The 19,681-nt window shown below is 35.9% G+C and overlaps 1 protein-coding gene across 2 annotated transcripts in view; it reads left to right on the top strand.

Annotated features, from left to right (window-relative positions):
• LOC111159681 (ELKS/RAB6-interacting/CAST family member 1) overlaps nt 1-19,681 on the top strand; it is a 510,890-nt gene that overhangs the window by 76,686 nt on the left and 414,523 nt on the right. The window contains exons 4-6 of one of the 2 annotated variants that reach the window (XM_022522253.1): nt 3,917-4,072; nt 5,309-5,392; nt 8,599-8,766. In XM_022522253.1, coding sequence (XP_022377961.1) covers nt 3,917-4,072; nt 5,309-5,392; nt 8,599-8,766 — 408 coding nt within the window. The remainder of the gene's footprint in view (nt 1-3,916; nt 4,073-5,308; nt 5,393-8,598; nt 8,767-19,681) is intronic. The other variant, XM_022522254.1, reaches the window with a different exon arrangement.

Below are 19,681 nucleotides of genomic sequence, written 5' to 3'. Positions count from 1 at the left end.
TACACACTTCATAGCACTCACCATAGCACACACCTTCCCCAATGTCCATAACCCCACCATCCTCTCCCTACCCCCTTCCCCCCGGCAACCCTCAGTTTGTTTTGTGAGATTAAGAGTCTCTTATGGTTTGTCTCCCTCCCGATCCCATCTTGTTTCATTTATTCTTTTCCAACCCCTCCCAAACCCCCCACACTGCATCTCAATGTCCTCATATCAGGGAGATCATATGATACTTCAGACAGGTCTTTGGATACTATTTTTCTAACACCATTTGCTCACTTCATGTCTCTGTGTCACAAGTTAGAAATTCTCCCAATATTTCAGACTTTTTCATCATTATTATATTTGTTGTGGTGATCTGTGATCAGTGATCTTTGATGTTGCTATCGTAATTGTTTTGGGATGCCACAAACTGTGCCTATGTAAGATGGCAAACTTGATAAATATGTGTGATCTGCCTGCTTCACTGACCTGCCATTCCCCTGTAACTCTCCTTTTCCTCAGGCCTCCCTATTCCCTGAGACACAACAATATTAAATTAGGCCAATTAATAACCCTACAATGATCTCTACATGTTTAAGTGAAAAGAGTAACATGTCTCTCACTTCAAATCAAAAGCTAGAAATGATTAAGCTTAGTGAGAAAGACCGGTCCAAAGCTGAGGCCTCTTAACACCAAACAGCTGAACTGTGAAGGCAAAGGAAACGTTCTTAAAGGAAATTAGTAGTGGCTACTCTAGTGAAGACATGAATGGTAAGACAGCGAAACAGTCTTATTGCTCATATGAAGAAAGTTTTAGTGGTCTGGATTGAAGATCAAACCAACCACAATGTTCCCTTTAGCCAAAGCCTAATCTAAGGAAGGCTCTAAGTCTCTCAATTCTGTGAAGGCTGAAAGAGGTGAGGAAGCTGCAGAAGAAAAGTTTGAAGCCAGCAGAGATTGGTTCATGAGGTTTAAGGAAAGAAGCCACTCTATGACATAAAAGTGCAAGGTAAAACAGCAGGTACGGAGGGAGAAGCTGCAGCAAGGTAATTACCCAGAAGACCTTATAAGATCACTTATGAAGGTGGCTCCACTAAACAACAGATTTTCAGTGTAGATGAAACAGTTTTCTGTTGGAAGAAGATGCCATTCAAGACTTTCATAGCTAGAGGAGAAGTCAGTGCCTGGCTTCAGAGCTTTTTGTGAGGGGCTAATGGAGTGGTTACTTTAAGTTGAAGCCCATGCTCATGTACCATTCCAAAAATCCTGGAGCTTTAAGAATTATGCTGAGTCTGCTCTGCCTGTGCTCTGTAAACAAAGCCTAGATGGCGGTGCATCTATTTGCAACATTACTGAATATTTTAAGCCCACTGTTGGGACCTACTACAGAGAAAAAGAGTTTCTTTTCAAAATATGGCTGTTCATGACAATGCACCTGCTCACGGAAAGGCTCTGATGGAGATGTGCAAAGAGATTATTGTTGTTTTCATGCCTACTAACAAAACATTTATTCTGCAACCCATGGATCAGAGAGTCATTTGATTTCCAGGTATTATTATCTAAGAAATGCATTCGTAAGGTTATAGCTGCCATAAAGAGTGATTCTTCTGAAGGATCTGGGCCATGTAAATAAAAAACCTTCTGGAAAGGATTCACCATTCCAGATGCCTGTAAGAACATTTGTGATTCATGGGAAGAGGTAAAAATATCAACCTGAACAGGAGTTTGGAAGAAGTTGACTCCAACCCTCCTGGATGACATCGGAGGAAGAGCTGCAGATGTGGCAGAAATAGCAAGAGAACTAGAAGTGGAGCCTGAAGATGTTGAATCTTATGCTAAAACTTGAACAGATGAGGAGTTGCTTCTTATGTATGAGCAAAAAAAGTAGTTTCTTAAGATCGAATCTACTCTTCGTAAAGATGCCATGAAATGCAACCAAGGATTTAGAATACTACAGAATGTTTGTTGATAAAGCAGCAGCAGGGTGTGAGAGGATTGACTGTAGTTTTGAAAGTTCTGTGAGTAAAATGCTGTCAGACATATCATCTGCTATAGAGAAATTGTTCACAAAAGGAAAAGTTAATTGATGTAGCAGATTTGTTGCCTTTAAGAATTTGCCATAGTCACCCCAAATTCAGCCACCACCACCCTGACCAGTCAGCACCTATCAACATGTAGTCTCTGCACCAGCAAAAAGATTATGACTCACTGAAAGCTCATATGATAATATTTTTTAGCAGTAAATTATTTTTAAGTTAAGGTATGTATATTCTTTCCCATAATGCTATTATATACTTAATAGACTACAGTATAAACATACCTTTTATATGCAGTGGGAAACCAAAAAATTTATTGACTTGCTTTATTGTGATATTTACTTAACTGCAGTGGTCTGGAGCTGAGCCCATGATATCTTTAAGTTATGGTTGTATTTATTCTTTATGGGCCGGGAGATTAAGTGTGGCCCACTGTTTTTGTGTGTGTGTGTGTTTTTTTAGGCTGTGGTACACCCACTTATTTTAAACAAGTAATTCAGAATTTAGGTTTGTTGTATCTCTTGATTGTATTACTTTGGTGCATTTAATTTTGAACTATATCTAAGTTTAACTTGAGTAGATTTGTAAAGGAAAATTTTTGCTGTGATATTTTTAAAGGTAACACAGGACAAGTAGTACATCCCCCTTCTCTCCCCTGAACCTAAATATTGCTAGTTGTACTTGTCTCGTGATAAATCCTTTAAAACTTTTATCTTCATGCTCTAAGATTTATGATAACAAGGAGTGTCAATCCAGAAATCTTTGAGGTAAAGTACAAAAGAAAGTAATTTCAAAATTACTTTCTGAAGGAGTGGTTTCTCTGAAATTCCAAATAAAGTAAAACTATACTTAATTTATGATTCTACTTCTTTATTTGTTAGATGAATGAAACATATACAACTTTAGAAAGTGTTCATTCTATGTAGGAATTTTTCTGTAATTGACATCTAATGTGATCTTTCTGCAATTGATAATATCTAAAGTAAACTAGGGGATAAACTAGATATTGTGACAAGCTAAACCAAGAAATTGAATATAGAAGAATATTCTACTGGGAGGTGATATTTGTAGAGATGATTTATAAGGACAGTGATTTTTTAAAAAAAATTATTACAAAATGCTTAAAATGTGTAGAAAACTAGAGAGAATAATATGATAAACTGTAATTGTTAGCATAATCATCCCTTTGTTATTTTTACAATGAGATGCTATAAAATACTATTGCAAATATAGTTATACACATTATTGCACAAGTCTTTGAAACACTTTTACTTTTCTCCTTCCTTTGGGAGGAGAAATAAACCTTTTAGGGGTCACAGAGTAGAATGATAGAGTAGCTAGGAATGGTTTTTCTGTTAATATTATAGAATTTTTCCCTAGAAATTTATTGACCACAAAGAAACTTTTTTTTTTTTTAAAGATTTTATTTATTTATTTGACACAGAGAGATCACAAGTAGGCAGAGAGGCAGGCAGAGAGAAAGGGGGAAGCAGGCTCCCCGCTGAGCAGAGAGCCTGATGTAGGACTCGATCCCAGGAACCTGAGAGCATGACCCGAGCTGAAGGCAGAGACTTAACCTACTGAGCCACCCAGGTGCCCCGACCACAAAGAAACTTTAACTAGCTTTCCATTTCTTCTACTTTTTAAAGAAGATAATTCTCTCAACTTTAAGCAAAACGGTATAGACTGGAGGAAGGGACAGAGGAAAAATCATATTCTAGATATGAACTCTCCTCCTTTCACCCAAGTGGCCATAAAGGATATAATTTAGAAGCAAGGCACCAAATGCTATCTTTATTTGTTTATCTTTATTAAATTCACCATTGTAAAGACTTAGTTTTTCAACGTCTCTCATTCGTTGTGAATACTTTAATGTCTAAATCTTCCATTGTCTTCAGGATTCAAAAATATCCTCTATGGAGCGTGGGCTCCGAGACTTGGAAGAGGAAATTCAGATGCTGAAATCAAATGGGGCCTTGAGTACTGAAGAACGGGAGGAAGAAATGAAACAAATGGAGGTCTATCGGAGCCATTCTAAATTTATGAAAAATAAGGTAATGGTGTGTGATACTATAGTTTTTAAAAGAGTTTTGAGAAATTGATGCATATTTCTGTTTCCTTAGTGATGATGAAGAACTTCACAGTGTTTTATCAGACTTCAGGGAAGGATAATTAGAATTCTTTCAAATGCAACTTTCCTAGAACTAAAGTCAGAATTACTGATGTATTGTTATTTCAAGTTTTCACTTAAAAGAAAATTATTCCTATGAGGCTGATATGTGTTGTCACAGTTTAAGATTTATATCTATCAGTACTTCTGAGATGATTTATTAGAATTATATCCAAATTGAATTTTTCTCACTACATGAGACACCAAGTTCTTTAACTCTTGTGTAGTATTTTAAAAGCCAAAATCCTGAACCCAGTTCCCCCACCTATTTTTTTTTTTTCCCTGAAATGGCTTAAATAATATCCTATGTTCCCCTCAAATACAGTTCTATAAAGAAAAGCCCTTTGTTCTGTCCCTTGGAGAAGATGCGTTTGTATCAGGTTTATTGTTTCCCGTGTGCACTTCAGATATATCTACAGTAAGATAACATACCAGCGCAGCATGTCAGTCCATATTTAGAAACTCAGTCACAATATTTTTTCTTTAGATCCAAAGCCATTTAGTTTGATTCTATAAACTATTTGGGCAAATTGGAGGATCTAGTTTATTATAGTTATCAATTTGCCAAGTTTGTTTTGGTTTAATTAAAAATCACAATTGTGATTACATAATATTAGCTGTAAATAAGTACCCCTCGCATCCCAATTGTATTAGTTCCCCAGTTTCTCAGAACAGAAAACTGTAGAGGAATGATACACAATTATTCTAACTTCTTCTCCAGTTTCTAGCTTCTTGCTGTGGTACTCATACCTGACATAAAAGTCAATAGAATATTCCTTTATTATTTTAAGAATCTGTTATCAATGACTACTGAAAATCGATGCTAATTTTAGAACTTAAAAATTCACATTTTCAACTTCTATTAGTTTGTATTTTTCACGCTAATTTGAGAAGAAAATATACTACCATACAGTCTCCATTTGCTGATTGGCACATTTAAGTCCATTAAAAAATGTGAAAATAGAGAAACTATCTAGGGTTCTTTGAAGAGGGAATTAGGGGAACAGATTTGATTGTGTTATATAGGTTATTGTTATTTCCAGTTACTGCTCTGGCTGAAAAGCAGATAGTAAGACCTAGATTGACACGTAAGTGAAAAAGAATAACAATGTCGTGACAGGTAGAGCAACTGAAGGAGGAACTAAGTTCGAAAGAGGCTCAAGGGGAGGAGCTGAAAAAGAGAGCGGCTGGTCTTCAGGCTGAGGTCTTTGCCGTAAGATTTACTCTTTGTGTGCAGTGATCCCACAGTGGGATCCTGCTAGCTCTGGCTTCTGGGTGGCTTATACTTTCATTCTCTTTGATTGGCAGCTTTGCCCAATACTAGCACTAACCAGCCTGCTCTGCTCTTTAACTGACTCCTGTTCACCAGTTTGACCCATATGTCACTTTGTGTGCAGTGAGCCCTCACTTGTTCTGGTTCTTTATTGTTGCTTTTGTCATTGTATGGATGGGACTTCGAAGCGTGTTTTTTCTCCTTTCCTTTTTGTAGGTAATTGTTTTATATGAATGGTGATCTCCATTTCTTCTTCAGTATAAGAATATGCAGATGTTCTCCGTTCTAGGGATTATTTGAATTTGAAATCCTTTTTTTTTTTTTAAACTGAGGTATAATTGATTTATAACTTTATATTTCAGATTTGCACCATAATGATTTGAGACACACACACACACACACACACAAATGATCTTCACAGTAAGTCTAGTTAACATCCATCACAAAATTTTTTTTTCTTCTTTTGATGAGAACTTTTAAGATCAACTCGCCTAGATTTTGAAATTCTTGAGTAAAGTGCTTTAAGTTCATATGTATTTAACTTTAAGTCTCCATTAGGTGATTTTCCAACAAATGTTACTTTTTAAAGAACAGGTGTGTAGAAAGTGATTTGCTTATTTAGAGTTAGCTAGTCAATTAGAATTAGCATGAAACATCTCTAAATCTAGTTTAATCTTCTGTCTAAAGAACTTAAAATTCCATTTCAAAATGTAACAAAAAAATAATAAAATAGCTAACACTCAAACACTTATAACCTGCCAAGGTTGGTATATCACCCAACCCCAGTTTATAGATGTGGAAACTGAGGTAGCAGAGTGGTACTCAGGTGATATACCTGGTGAGAGGCAGAGCTTGATTTTTACAGAAGCAGTCTGGTTCCAGAACCTGTGCTGATGAGCTTTTCCGTCTTCTGCCCTGTACTAGGCCACGTGCGTGTATGTCACACCAGTGTCAGGGAAAAAACTGCTTCTGAAAATAATTGTGGGATAAGACAGGAACACAGCATTAAAAAAACCAAACCAAAACAAAACAAAATTTGTGCTGACTTGATGTTTTTGCTATTTATGGGCCCCTTTATAGTACAGATAGTAAAGTGAAATATTTTGTCTATAAGGCACTTACTTGGTTTATGGTAACTGTGTATTTTCTGGAGGAGTAGTTGATGTATAACTTTATCTTTTTTTTTTCTTTAGCTATTGTAAATATTTCTTTGTTGTGTCAGACAACAGGCTAAGTACATTCCATACATTATTTTATATAATCTCCAAACAGTACAGTAGCGTCCGTTTACTTTCTCCATTTTACTGGTCAGGAAACCAAGGTTTAGAGAAGTAAATACTCAGAGACACACTTATCCTTAGGTGTGAATGACTACAAAGCCTCATGATCCCAACTTTTATGGAAAATGTGTGCTTCTAAACTCTGCTTTCCATTTAGAATATTTTCTTCCCTTTCTCAGTCTCTGTGGTCAATATAGCAGTATTTGATGATTCTTTAATAAAGTAGATGATGAGGAAACAGGGATTTTATACCTATTTTTAACTATGTGATTGGAGGTAATCTTTAAACCATTGTAGTTCCTTAGTTAAGGAAGTGATAACATTTTAAACATTTCTCCTGAATATTCATTCATACACAAGTATGTTTTTAGTGCAACCTGTATGTTAAGGATGGAATAATATAAATATGTACTTTTTGTTGGAAGAAGGAATGTCATGAAAGATGCCACAGCATTACATTACAGGTAACTCCAGGGTACATATTTATATTATAGGGTGAAGATAGCTGCCATTTATAGTCATCTTCCATTGATGTTCTTAGTACCCTCAAGTAGTTTGCATACAGTATGCATATAGAAATATTTGTGGAATGAATGAATAACTAAATCTGCAAATAGAATTTTCATGCATATGGGAAAAATGCTTATCTTCTTGCTAAACAAGAAGAGTAAATTAGACACTTATTTTTAGCACTCCTTAAAAGTCTAATTTAATTAAAGTGATATTTATTTCATACCTCCTTATGGGAAAATGTTCCCCAAATTGTCCCTTATACCTAAGATTATTATAGTGAAAATACTATAGATACATCAATGAAAAAATACAGAGAACTTTCATCAGTAATACTGAAATTACTGAACTTCTCAGTCAGATTTATATTTCCAATAATTGATCTTCTCGTGCATAGCTACCTTGCTAGGCAGGAGACAGAATAGAATGTAAAAGCAAATCTGATACTTACTTATTTGGTGTACATTTAGAATAAGAGACTATTTAGAAAATTCTTAGAAACAGTAGAAATGTAAATGAAATGTTTGAAATAAAAATTTTTTAAGTTAAGATGAGAGAAATTTATGGGAGAATGAATGGCACCTCTTGACTATGGATTCCTCTGTCAGTAATTCAGTTTCAAATTACACATGTTGATTCTTACAGAATGAGCCTTTATGCATTTAAGTCATATGCTTTTTAAAACCTTTAGCTAGTAGACATTGTAGATGATACAACTTTGTAGGTGGAATCTTTTTTAAGGTCAGTATCTCTAACTCATCAAAATTATATGATTTCTAAGAGGCACAGGTTTATAATGCCTCATAACAGTAAATGTGGCTTTTTAAGATAAGGATTTTATATAAACTTTTGTTTGGCAGCAGCTTTCAAATTTAACTTTAAATAGCAATGCTAGGAGGTTTTCTTTTTCCCTTCTGTTTTGTATCTACACTAATCCTGCTTTATGTTTTAAGAGGTCTGACTTAATAAAATGAAAACTGTTTCATCAGCGCAGTGGTATTCAGATGCTTCCTGCTCTCGCATAGTAGTCTAATTGAATTGGGATTTTTCTCCCTCTATTCTTTTTCTAAGGGATTTTGAAGAGTATTTAGGAGATGCAATAAATGAAAACTGGAATTTCCCTATTTGTTGAAAAACTGTGTGTGTGTGTGTGTGTGTGTGTGTGTGTGTGTGTGTGTGTGTGGTGGGTGGTTATCCAAGATTAGATGATGGAAAAAAGTGAATTATGTTTTGTCAGAAAACTAATGCTTTTAGTTTCATATTTTGTGACTCAGATCTGTCAAAGAGCCAGATCAGAGGTGGTTGTTTCATTTCTTTTTTCCTTACAGTTTTTATTATCTTCTCTAGATTGGTCAGGTGAAGCAGGAGCTATCCAGAAAGGACACAGAACTACTGGCCTTACAGACAAAGCTAGAAACACTCACAAACCAGTTCTCAGACAGTAAGCAACACATTGAAGTGCTGAAGGAGTCCTTGACTGCTAAAGAACAGCGGGCTGCCATCCTGCAGACCGAGGTAAGAAGAATTCTGGCTTTGGCAGGCAGTCAGTTCCTTGGCTCCTTTTCATGTGTGTCACCTGTGCAGTTTTTGTCAAACTTAGATTCAGGAGATATGAATAATGTGATGAATAATTGTTTAGCAATGTGGTCATACTGTACTAAAATAGAACTATCTTGTTTCATTTCTTAGATCTGGTGCAGTTTATGTATGCCTTTAATTCTTTGAACTTGCCCTAAGTTTGTACTACCAAGTATACTTTAACATGAAATGTTGTAAAAGTTGTAAAAAAGAAATCCAAATCCATGGTGAATCATGAATGGCAGTGAGCTCGGTTACCCTTTGTTTAGATTATTAAGTGTTCTTGATTATTGATATTATGACTAGCTTTATGTAGGCAAGCTGCAGAATCTAGAAATGTTCTAAATAGATCTCATTTTGAACTTCAGATCATGAGACAATGTGCCTTCATATCCTGTTTGAAAATGAAGTTAGAAATTGTAGAGTATTTAGCCTGTCTTCCTTTTTCTTTTAAAGAACCGGATAGGTAAATAGGGGCGTACTTAGATGGAAAAGAGGAATGAGAAGTAAAAATGCATAAAAACGTTATAGAACCGGAAGATGAGAATCCTTTAGTGAGGAGGAATGGGGAAATGACCAAAACTCTTTCATGTAATATTTTATTTTTGTATAGGTTGGGACTTTATTGAAAATGAGAGATTCAGATGATGAGAGATTTACTTGATGTATTTTAATTTTCCTTACAACTCAGACTTGCTTTCAGTCATGTTTCTTATTATCAGGATATAAACCTCATTCTACCTCACAGGGATATTTTAGATAAAAATTAGGTTTTGGCTCTGGGGTCATAGTTGCTGAGTTTGAACTTCAGCCTTACCACTTACTTCCAGGTATGTGATCCTGGGCATGTTATTTAAGTTCACTGTGCCTCACTTTCCCTCCATCTGTAAGACGAAGATAATAGGAGTGTCTGCCTCATTGGGTTGTTGTTAGGATTAAACTAGTTTATTACACACAGTAAAGCCTTTGTCTGTTATTATTATCATTGTAGCTATTGTATTAAAATCAGTTGATATATATAAACTGAAAATATTAAGAGAACACAGTTGGTTTTCTTTCCACTGGCATACATTTTATTTAGAAGATCTGCTCTTTCTTATTTTTATAAGAAATAAATTCATCTAGTTTTATGTTCATCCAGGGAATTGCAAATATAAAATTTTCTGGAAAATGTTACCTGCAAAGTTACTAACTCATGCCTTTATTAGAGTTTTTCACCCCAGTAACTGGTGTGCATGCAGTACTACACAAGGGTCAGGAGAGGGTGCCAGTGTTTTAGAGGTGAGCCTACTTCCAAGTTTAGGAGTGTGATAGTGTTGGCTAGAGGTGGCAGGTGTGTGAATCGGAGAACCAGGCAGTTGGTTTAATGATAATGTAAACATTTAAAAGCTTGTCACAGTCTAATAAATGACTTTTTTCCTCTTGGCAATCCATCCTTTTCTTTGTACCCCTCTCAAGTAGTGTTCTTATTCGATAGGCCTCACACAAATGGGCTTGTGATTGATTTCTTGTACCATAGAGAATAAAGACTGTATTTGTGGTCATTCTTGAATGGTTCTTATATTTGTTTTTAGCCATGTGGGAGTAACTGAGTTTCAGTGATTACCCCTATGAGTCACTAGGACAACTGCTATAGTATGACCATCTCATCCTAAAATATAACAGTGTAAAAGCCAATAATCTTTTGAGTATAGGATAATTATATGAATGTGATATGGTGATTTATTAGCATGTGCTTTTTTTTTTCAAATTACTCTGGTGACATTTGACTGGGGTCACTTTTTCCCAAACATCTTTCTCATGTTAGAGCCCAATAAGAGGCAGTTTGAACCAGCTCTTGGAAAATTCTCACTTTTTTTTATAATTTGCTCTTAACTCATACTGTCCTCATTTCTGCAGCTGCCCTAGACTTTGATCTAACTCTCACATCACTACATTAAACATGTATGAAAAAGAACATGGATCAAGGAGTTTTTAGGAATCCTTTAAGGAAAAATGGGCTATGGCAAAAGACTTGATTTTCTTCTTGTTCCTGGTCCAGGGAATGAGGCCCTTTTGTTTTGGGCATTGTACAATATATAGTATTTCTGGAATTGCTTTTATTTTATGAACATTCCCCCTGCTTTTTTTCTTTTTTTTTTAAGATTTTATTTATTTGACAGAGAGCGCAAGTAAGCAGAGCAGCAGGCAGAGGGAGAGAGAGGAGCAGGCTCCCTGCTAAGCAGGGAGCCTGATGCGGGGCTTGATCCCAGGACCCTGGAATCGTGACCTGAGCCGAAGGCAGCCGTTTAACCAACTGAGCCACCCAGGCGCCCCATGAACATCCCTTTTAATCTGTTGATCTTCACGGAGGTGGTCTGGATTTAGTAACATAGAGGTTAAAAGCATGGGCTTTGGAGTCAGACCTTAATTTGAATGCAGCTATCTGTGTTTATTACTTATGTGATCTTAGATGAATTACTTTACCTCTTTAATCCTTCATTTCCTCATTTGTAAATGGGGATAATAATAGGACTAACTTCCTAAAGTGGTTGTGTCTAGAATAGATGTTTAATTATGTAGCTCTCATCTGAATTTAGAGGGAAATACTAAATATCAATAGGTTTCAAATTTTTTTTACTTACCTTACAGTTTATAAGCCCTTTTATTTATTTATTTATTTTGATTTCTGTTGATTTATGTGATCCTCAGATTAATGGTATTTATTAGGCAAGATAAGTTTGTTCTTTTTTTTTTTTTTTGCTTTCATTGTGGGGAATTATGTGACGTTTTTAATTAGCATATGACTTTTGGTTGGTACTTGAGGCCAATTTCAGTAGTATCCTGGGACTTTCAATATTGGTTATAATACTTTGAGGAAATTTTCTGTTTTATGCCCAGTTGCTTGTTTCTGAGTCTTGATGACATACTGTGGACCTACCAGTGAATTTGTTTTCTGTTTGAGTTAAAACTGTGCAAAGCTGATTTTTCTCAATAAATTAAAATAATTGATACCTTACTTACACCTTACTGCCTCAAAGTAGTACAATTTTTTCTTCTTCAGGACATTGAATTTTAGAATTCTATTTGTTATAGGTGAATGTTATCTCTATCTTACTGACAGTTTATAGGAAGTGGCTCTTCGTTCATAGCGGATGCAGCACAAAGTCAAGACCTGCCCTGGCTCTAGGATGTTTAGGCACTGGAGCTTGGATGTTGTTTGCCATGCACCTTCTGCTTGCATTCCCAACGCGGTGCCCCAGTATGCTGTGCTCTTCAAGCTGGAGTTTTGACTTCCTCAACACATTTAGAATTAGAAATACATCCTTAGGACAGAAGTGCATTTTAGAGATTTAGTCTTTCCATAATTCATAAAACATGTTTGATAATACCTGACATTGGATGCTTTCTGTGTGTCATGCAGGGATGTATACTTTCTTTCGTTTTCTCAGTTAATCCCTGCAGTAATCTTCTAAGAAATAAGAATTGTCGTAACATCTTAAAGATGGGCACACTGAAGCTTGGAGAGATTGAGGTTACATGAGTAGTTGAGTGATTACCTGGGATTCAGAATTTGATCAGTTGAAACTCCAGAACTTATGTTCTTGGTCATAATGCTATAATGCTTCCCTGTGAGGAATCTGAATATATGTGTAAGAGTGAAACAGCTGTTCAGTATAAAAGAGGATTTGGCATCATGAGGTGGTTTGGGTTATTTTTCAGTAACTGTTTCTCTCTTATTGTTCTAGGTGGATCATTGCTCCATCACCACTCTGAGCAGTGCTTAGCCTGTTACGAGTCATGGGGTGGTGGTGAGGCAGGTGCTGTAGTGTAATATTGGTGAGGTACTGATTAGCTTCTGAGTGTCCCCTTCTTCCTCCACATTACCTATACCTGAGTAGAAGATCACCTCAGAAAAAGAGCAGAGATACATATTATTACACTAGAGGTTCTCAGATTTGGAGGCTTCTTGCCCACCACCACCAGTCCCCCAGCTACAAATGGTGGAGTTGGCATTGTTCATAGTGGTGATGGGGCAGTGTCTTTTTTTTGAGGAGATACAGATAATGATAAGCTTAAGAAGATGACAGGAAAATATAAGTGTAAGTATGGCTGTTAATATGCTAGGGGAATAAAACAATGTGTAAGTTTCAAATCTTAAGTATAAAACTCTCAATATATCTAGTGGAGAATAGAAAAGAATAGGGGAAAGGGTGGGGAAAAATAAGAGGTATGTAGACACCATGAAAAATGTTGACCAAAATGGTATGAATAATGGGAAAGGCAATATATTAAACTTAGATTAAAATACTGACCTCAGTTGGATTAAAAAACAAGATGCAGAATATATTGTCAATAAGAGTTAAGCATAAGGCAAAAAATAGTAGAATTAAAAATAAAAGAACAGAAAAATTTTTTATAAATAAAAGGTATAACAAGAAAATGTGTCTTCTGAATCTGATTTATTTTAACATAAGTTAAATTATCTATCTATCTATCTATCTATCTATCTAAAGTAGGCTTTATGCTCAGTGTGGAGTACAACAAGGGGCTTGAACTCAGAAATCAAGACCTGAACTGAAATCAAGATCTGGATACTTAACTGACTGAGCCATCCAGATACCACTAATTAAATGATCTTTTTCTTTTTTTTTTTTTAAGAGAGAGTGAGTATGAGCCGAGGGTGCGGGGTGGGGAGGTATGGAGCGGAGGAAGAGGGACAAGCAGATTCCGTGCTGATTGTGGAGCCCCACATGGGGCTCAATCTCATGACCCTGAGATTGTGACCTGAGCCAAAATCAAGAGTCATATGCTTAAATGACTGAGCAAAGAAGTTACAAAGCACACAGAGGAATGCTACATATTGATAAAAAGAACAGTAGATCAAGAAAAAACAATGATTGTAGACATTTATGCATCTAAGAGTATTGCCTTTAAGTGTATAAAACAACAGTGGGAGAAACAGATAAATCAGCAGTTGCAGTTGGTCGTTAGTACATGTTCCTTTTAGAACTTGATCAAAGAAGCAAAAATAAAAAATAATTTAGAAAATTTCAGTGACATTAATAAGCTCAAATAGGTATTCTGTAGAATATTGCACTAACAAACAGAGAATATGCATTGATTTTAAGAACTTACTGAATAGTTATAATAGTTAAAGGCACTAGGCCACATAGGAAATGTCAAAATTACCAAGAATTAAAGTCTCATGAACTGTGTTCTTTGACCCCTAATGCAGCAAAATTAGAAATCAGTAATGAAGAATTGCAACATAAAACTAAAATAAATCTGGAATCTGAAAATATAGTACTTTTGGGGGGGGTGTAGTTGATACACAGTGTTTATTAGTTTCAGGTATAGTGATTTATCAAGTTTATACATTATTCTGTGTTCACCACAAGAATGGCTACCATCTGTCCTATTATATTGTTGTTACAATATCATTGTATTCCTAATGCTGTTCATTTATTCCCGTGACTTATTTATGCCATAACTGGAAGCCTGTACCTCCCACTCCCTTTCATCTCCTTTGCATAACTCCCCCCTCCCCTGCCCTCTGGGTCTAATTCTGTTTTTTTCTTTTTGTTGTTGTTGTTCATTGTTTTAGATGACATGGGTGGAATCATATGGTATTTGTCTTTCTCAGTCTGACTTACTTCACTAAGCATAGTATTCTCTAGGTCCATCAATGTTGTTTCAAATGCCATGATCTCATCCTTTTATTATGGCTGTGTAATATTTCATTTATATATATACCGTGTTTTCCTTATCTCTTTGTCTATTGATGGACACTTATATTACTTCCATATCTTGGCTGTTGGAAATACTGTTGCAATAAATATAGGGGTGCACATATCTTTTGGATTAGTATTGAAAATATACTTTGAGTTAAGGGAGACTAGAATAGGGGTGCCTGGGTGGTTCAGTCGGTTAAGCGTTTGCCTTTTCTCATCCCAAGTCTTGGTCTCAGAATCGTGAATTCAAGCCCCATGCTGGGTGTGGAGCCTACTTTAAAAAAAAAGAAAAAGACTAGAATAGAAAGTAAAAGAAAATCTGTGGGATATAACTAATCCTCTAGTGTTTAGAGGGAAATGTCTTGTTATATTTATCAGAAAGCAATAAAGAACGAAAGCAAATAAGCTAAGGATACAAATCAGGAGACTAGGAAGAAAACAACAGCCAAAACCAAAGAAACAGTAAGATGGAGGGTAATAGAAACTAAGTCAGGAATCAGTAGAGGATCAGATAAGTTGTTAGTTGTTTTAAAAAGGCTGATCAGACAGGATCATCTCTTATAGAATGATAAAGAAGTAACTACTAGTACCATACAATTTAAAAATAATGAAAGATAATTATATTCTAATAAGCTTGAAAAGATAGAACAAATACATTTCTGGAAAATGTAACAAAGTAGGTTCAAGAGATAATAGAAAATATGAACAGTAATCATTATGAAAATTAAATTGCTAATCAGTCTCAACCCTTTCTCCTTCTAAATCCTATGCTCCGATGGCTTATCAAAAATTCAAAGATAAATAATCATTTTTACATTTAAGTTTTTCCAAAAAAGTAAAAAAAGCGAGAAAGCCCAAGACTCTATAGGAGGATGAAGAAAAAGAAATTCAGAGAGTTCTGTTGATATCAGTAGGTGGTATAATTTAATACTGTGAGGATATCAGTTCTGCCTAAGTTAGTGTATACTTCAATTCAAATGTTCCCAGCAGCAAATTTTTAGAAACTAATTTTACCTTAAGTTTTACATGGGCGAGTCACAAAAAGATATTATCATTTCACTTACAGAAGGTTCTAAAGAAGTCAGTAGAATGCTGGTTGCTATGAGTTGGGGGGAATGAGTTTTTTTTGTTGTTGTTTTGTTTTTTTATTGTACAGTTTTTGTTTTGCAAGATGAAGGGAGTTCTGGAGATTGGATATACAACAGTGTGGATGTACTGAATGTCACTGAACTGTACACTTAAAAATGGTTAAGATGGCAAATTTTATGTTTTGTATATTTTACAACAATTGAAAAATTTTAAAAATTATATGGACAGGGGCGCCTGGGTGGCTCAGTGGGTTAAAGCCTCTGCCTTTGGCTCAGGTCATGATCCCAGGGTCCTGGGGTCGAGCCCCGCATCGGGTTCTCTGCTCAGCAGGGAGTCTGCTTCCCTCTCTCTCTCTGCCTGCCTCTGCCTACTTGTGATCTCTGTCAAATAAATAAATAAGATCTATAAAAAAATTATATGGATAAATAAAACTATCTTAACATTAATGTGAAGAAAAAGAGGAAAAGAAGGGAGATCTGCCCTAATAGATCTGAAAATATACTTCAGAGCCATATACCTAACTAAACCAGTCAGTGCACCCCAGAATGGTATAGTACTGGTACAGGAATGGGCAGATAGAGCAGTGAAAGGGGAAAAAAAAAAAAAAAGTTTAAACATGTATGTAGAGGGGAGCATCATAAACTAGTGCTAATTAAGTGTGTGTTAGAAAACTGACTTGCTATATGGAGAATAAAATTAAAAATAAAATGGCCACCTACCTGGTGCCAGTTAGAGTGGACTCCATATTGATTAAAGACCCCAGTGTGAAAAGGCAAAACCGTATAGCTAATCAATGAAAATGTACCTTAGGTAAGATATCTTAAGTGACACCATCAAATTTAAGTATTTTTGTTCAAGAAAGAACACTACTGACAAAGTTAACAGATGTGTGACTGATTGGGAGAAAGTATTTTCACACCTCCCAAAATAACAAAGATTGACATACAGAATAAAAGAAGGATGCTTGTAAGTCTGTAAGAAAAAGAGACTATAAGGAGAGAGAGAAGGATTTAAATGGACAAGTAACAGACAAGGAAACCTAAGTGGTTAACAAATAAATATAGCATGGGATCCTCAGTCTCATTAGTAAACAAAGAAATGTAAATTTCAGAGACAAAAAGGTACATTCCATTGTTCAAATTGGTATAAATTAGAAAATGAGTTAATATTCAGTGTTTGTAAGGAAGCTAACAGGAACATAGATGGCATAGTTGGTTCCAGTAATCCCACTCCTGGTTATGTTCCCTAGAGAAAATTTCCCACTAGTCTACAGGAGGACATGTGTAAGGATGTTCACTATAGGGGCGCCTGGGTGGCTCATTCATTTATTTAAATGTCTGCCTTTGGCTCAGGTCATGATCTCAGGGTGCTGGGATCAAGCCCCGCATCAGGCTCCCTGCTCAGTGGGAAGCCTGCTTCTCCCTTTTCCACTCTTCCTGCTGTGTTCTCTCTTTTGCTGTGTCTCTCTCAGTCAAATAAATCAAGAAAATCTTAAACAAAACAAAACAAAACAAAAACGTTGTTCACTATAGCACAGGGGATTGAAGGCAGTTCAAATGGTTTTTTACTGGAGGGGTTAGATAAGTAAAATACAGTGGATATATACCATGTAATACTATGTAAAAGTCAAAAGCAATGATCTAGAAGTATTCATAGGGCCACAGATATATATTTTTTAAAAAAGTAAGAGAATGAGTATAAAGCATTCATATAAATTAAAAATACGTACATATTTTTAAATTTAAAGAAATTTAAAAATAAGCCTCTGTATTTCTAACTTACATGCACATTCAGTAACATCACACATAGGAGAATGGATGTGTATTGAATGAGGAATGGATATTGGATGTGGATGGAAAGATAATAAAATAAGACAACAATAGAACTAAGTGAATTGAGGATTATGAGTAATTTAGTTCTTTCTTCAAGTTGATAGGCGTTTGAAAGCATTAATTCTGACTATGTAACTACCGTGAGGTGTGTTGGTTATGGTGTATGTACCACATTGATTCTCAGAGTTGTTTTGGCAGATCTCTCTGGCAGGGCAGATGTCCCTGTTTTTCCCCATCCCTTCCAACACTATGCATCTGTCAGCAAGGACTCTAAACTAGGGATGTTCTGGAGGGTTATTCTTTTTGGTAACTGAGGGACTTAGATTTTAATGGTGACATGTTGATAGCAGACCTTGGCCCTAAATGGGGTAGGGTTTTGAAACTGATACTACTGTGTAAATCCAGGACTTTCCTGGGAATAAGTGGACTAGAAAAAATTCCTTCTACCACTATTAGTTGACAATGTGAGAAACTAACTTACCTGGTCTTAGGGTTGGAAGAAAGGTGTCTTCTCATGAGCTTTGAGTTTGTATATGCACAGCTGCTGGTGTTTTGTTTTTTTTTTTTTCCTTTTAAAGTTTTTATTTATTTATTTGACAGAGAGAGATCACAAGTAGGCAGAGAGGCAGGCAGAGAAGGGGGGGAAGCAGGCTCCCCACTGAGCGGAGAGCCCAATTCGGGGCTTGAACCGAGGACCCTGGGATCATGACCTGAGCCAAAGGCAGAGGCTTTAACCCACTGAGCCACCCAGGTGCCCCTGCACAGCTGCTGTTAACCCTGATTTTAGCCTAGTTCATACAGAATCCCATAGATGAGAGCTCTGCTTAAATGAATTTGCAATCCCAAATTACTTAATCACCTGTGGAATTTAATATACCCCAAACCAATATGGCAACAATGCCATTAATATAAAAACTTCAGAAGTAAGAACAAATAGAGTGATTAGACCCTTAGGAACGTTGGGTAATAAAATGATATCATAAATGAAATTATTAAAATAATGGATGGAGTAGTAAGCATAGGAGCACTCTTTAGAATGGAGAAGATATAGCTTCTTGGGCTGTTGTTTGAGGTCTGTTGAGAGGAAAACCTGAGGCAATGTAATAAAGGTAGCACTAGCTGTAGTTGTTCAGTGTTTTTTGGTCTTGGCTTTGCCATTTACTTATTATGTAAGTTTATACTTTTTGTGCTTTAATTTCCCTATTTATGAGAATAATAATATTACCTTCTAGAGTGTTGTAAGAGTAAAATGAATTAATGCATGTACTTTTAGGACTCAGTAAATATTACCAATATCAAATATATGAAGGAAGTATTTAAAATATGAGCAAAGGAAAAAACACTACAAATAATACCAGGCAGGTTGTTAAGGAACAAAAAAGTGTTTTAAACTTTTTTTTTCTAAAGATTTTATTTATTTATTTGACAGAGCGAGATCACAAGCAGGCAGAGAGAGGAGGAAGCAGGCTCCCCGCTGAGCAGAGAGCCCCATGCAGGGCTCAATCCCAGGACCCTGAGATCATGACCTAAGCCGAAGGCAGAGGCTTTAACCCACTGAGCCACCCAGGCGCCCCCAAAAAGTGTTTTAGGTACGAAATACCTAATAACTAATGTGAAAGAACAATATAGTGGTTTAACTGCAGATGAGAGAATGCTATAGGAAGAGTTCGTGAATTCAAAGATACATCTGAGGAGTTATATCCAAAAAGTAATAAGGCACATTAAGAGATAGGAATTAAAGAGAAGTCTGTTGAAATAGAAATCTAACATATATATGGGAGTTTCAAAAGGGGAGGCTAGAGGGAATGGGAGGCAATTTTAGAAGATGTAATTACTGAGAATATTTCTGACTACATGATAGGAATGGACCTTCAATTTAGGAGCAAATAATTCTTGAGCAGGAAGATATCCACAACTACCATAAATCACAGATAAACTGATTTTAAAAACCACCAGAGAGGAAAGGTAGTGTACCTACAAAGGATTAACAAGCCAGCAGCAGGCCTTCTAAGAGCAACAACAGGAGCAAGAGAGAATATTGTAGAGTAGAATCTTCAAATTTAGTGAAAAACTTTGGCAACACATAATTGAACCCAGTGAAACTATCATTCATCAGTGGAGGTAGAATAAAGACTTTTTTTTTCAGACTAACACAAACTGATAGTTTACTACCTATGGATCACATATAAAGAACTGCTGAAAACAAAATTGTTCTAC

The sequence above is a fragment of the Enhydra lutris genome, unplaced genomic scaffold (assembly GCF_002288905.1).
Source record: "Enhydra lutris kenyoni isolate GAN:26980312 unplaced genomic scaffold, ASM228890v2 scaffoldscaffold69, whole genome shotgun sequence".
NCBI lineage: Eukaryota > Metazoa > Chordata > Mammalia > Carnivora > Mustelidae > Enhydra > Enhydra lutris.
Note: the sequence above shows the minus strand (reverse complement) of the source record. Positions and strands in the feature narration are given on the sequence as shown.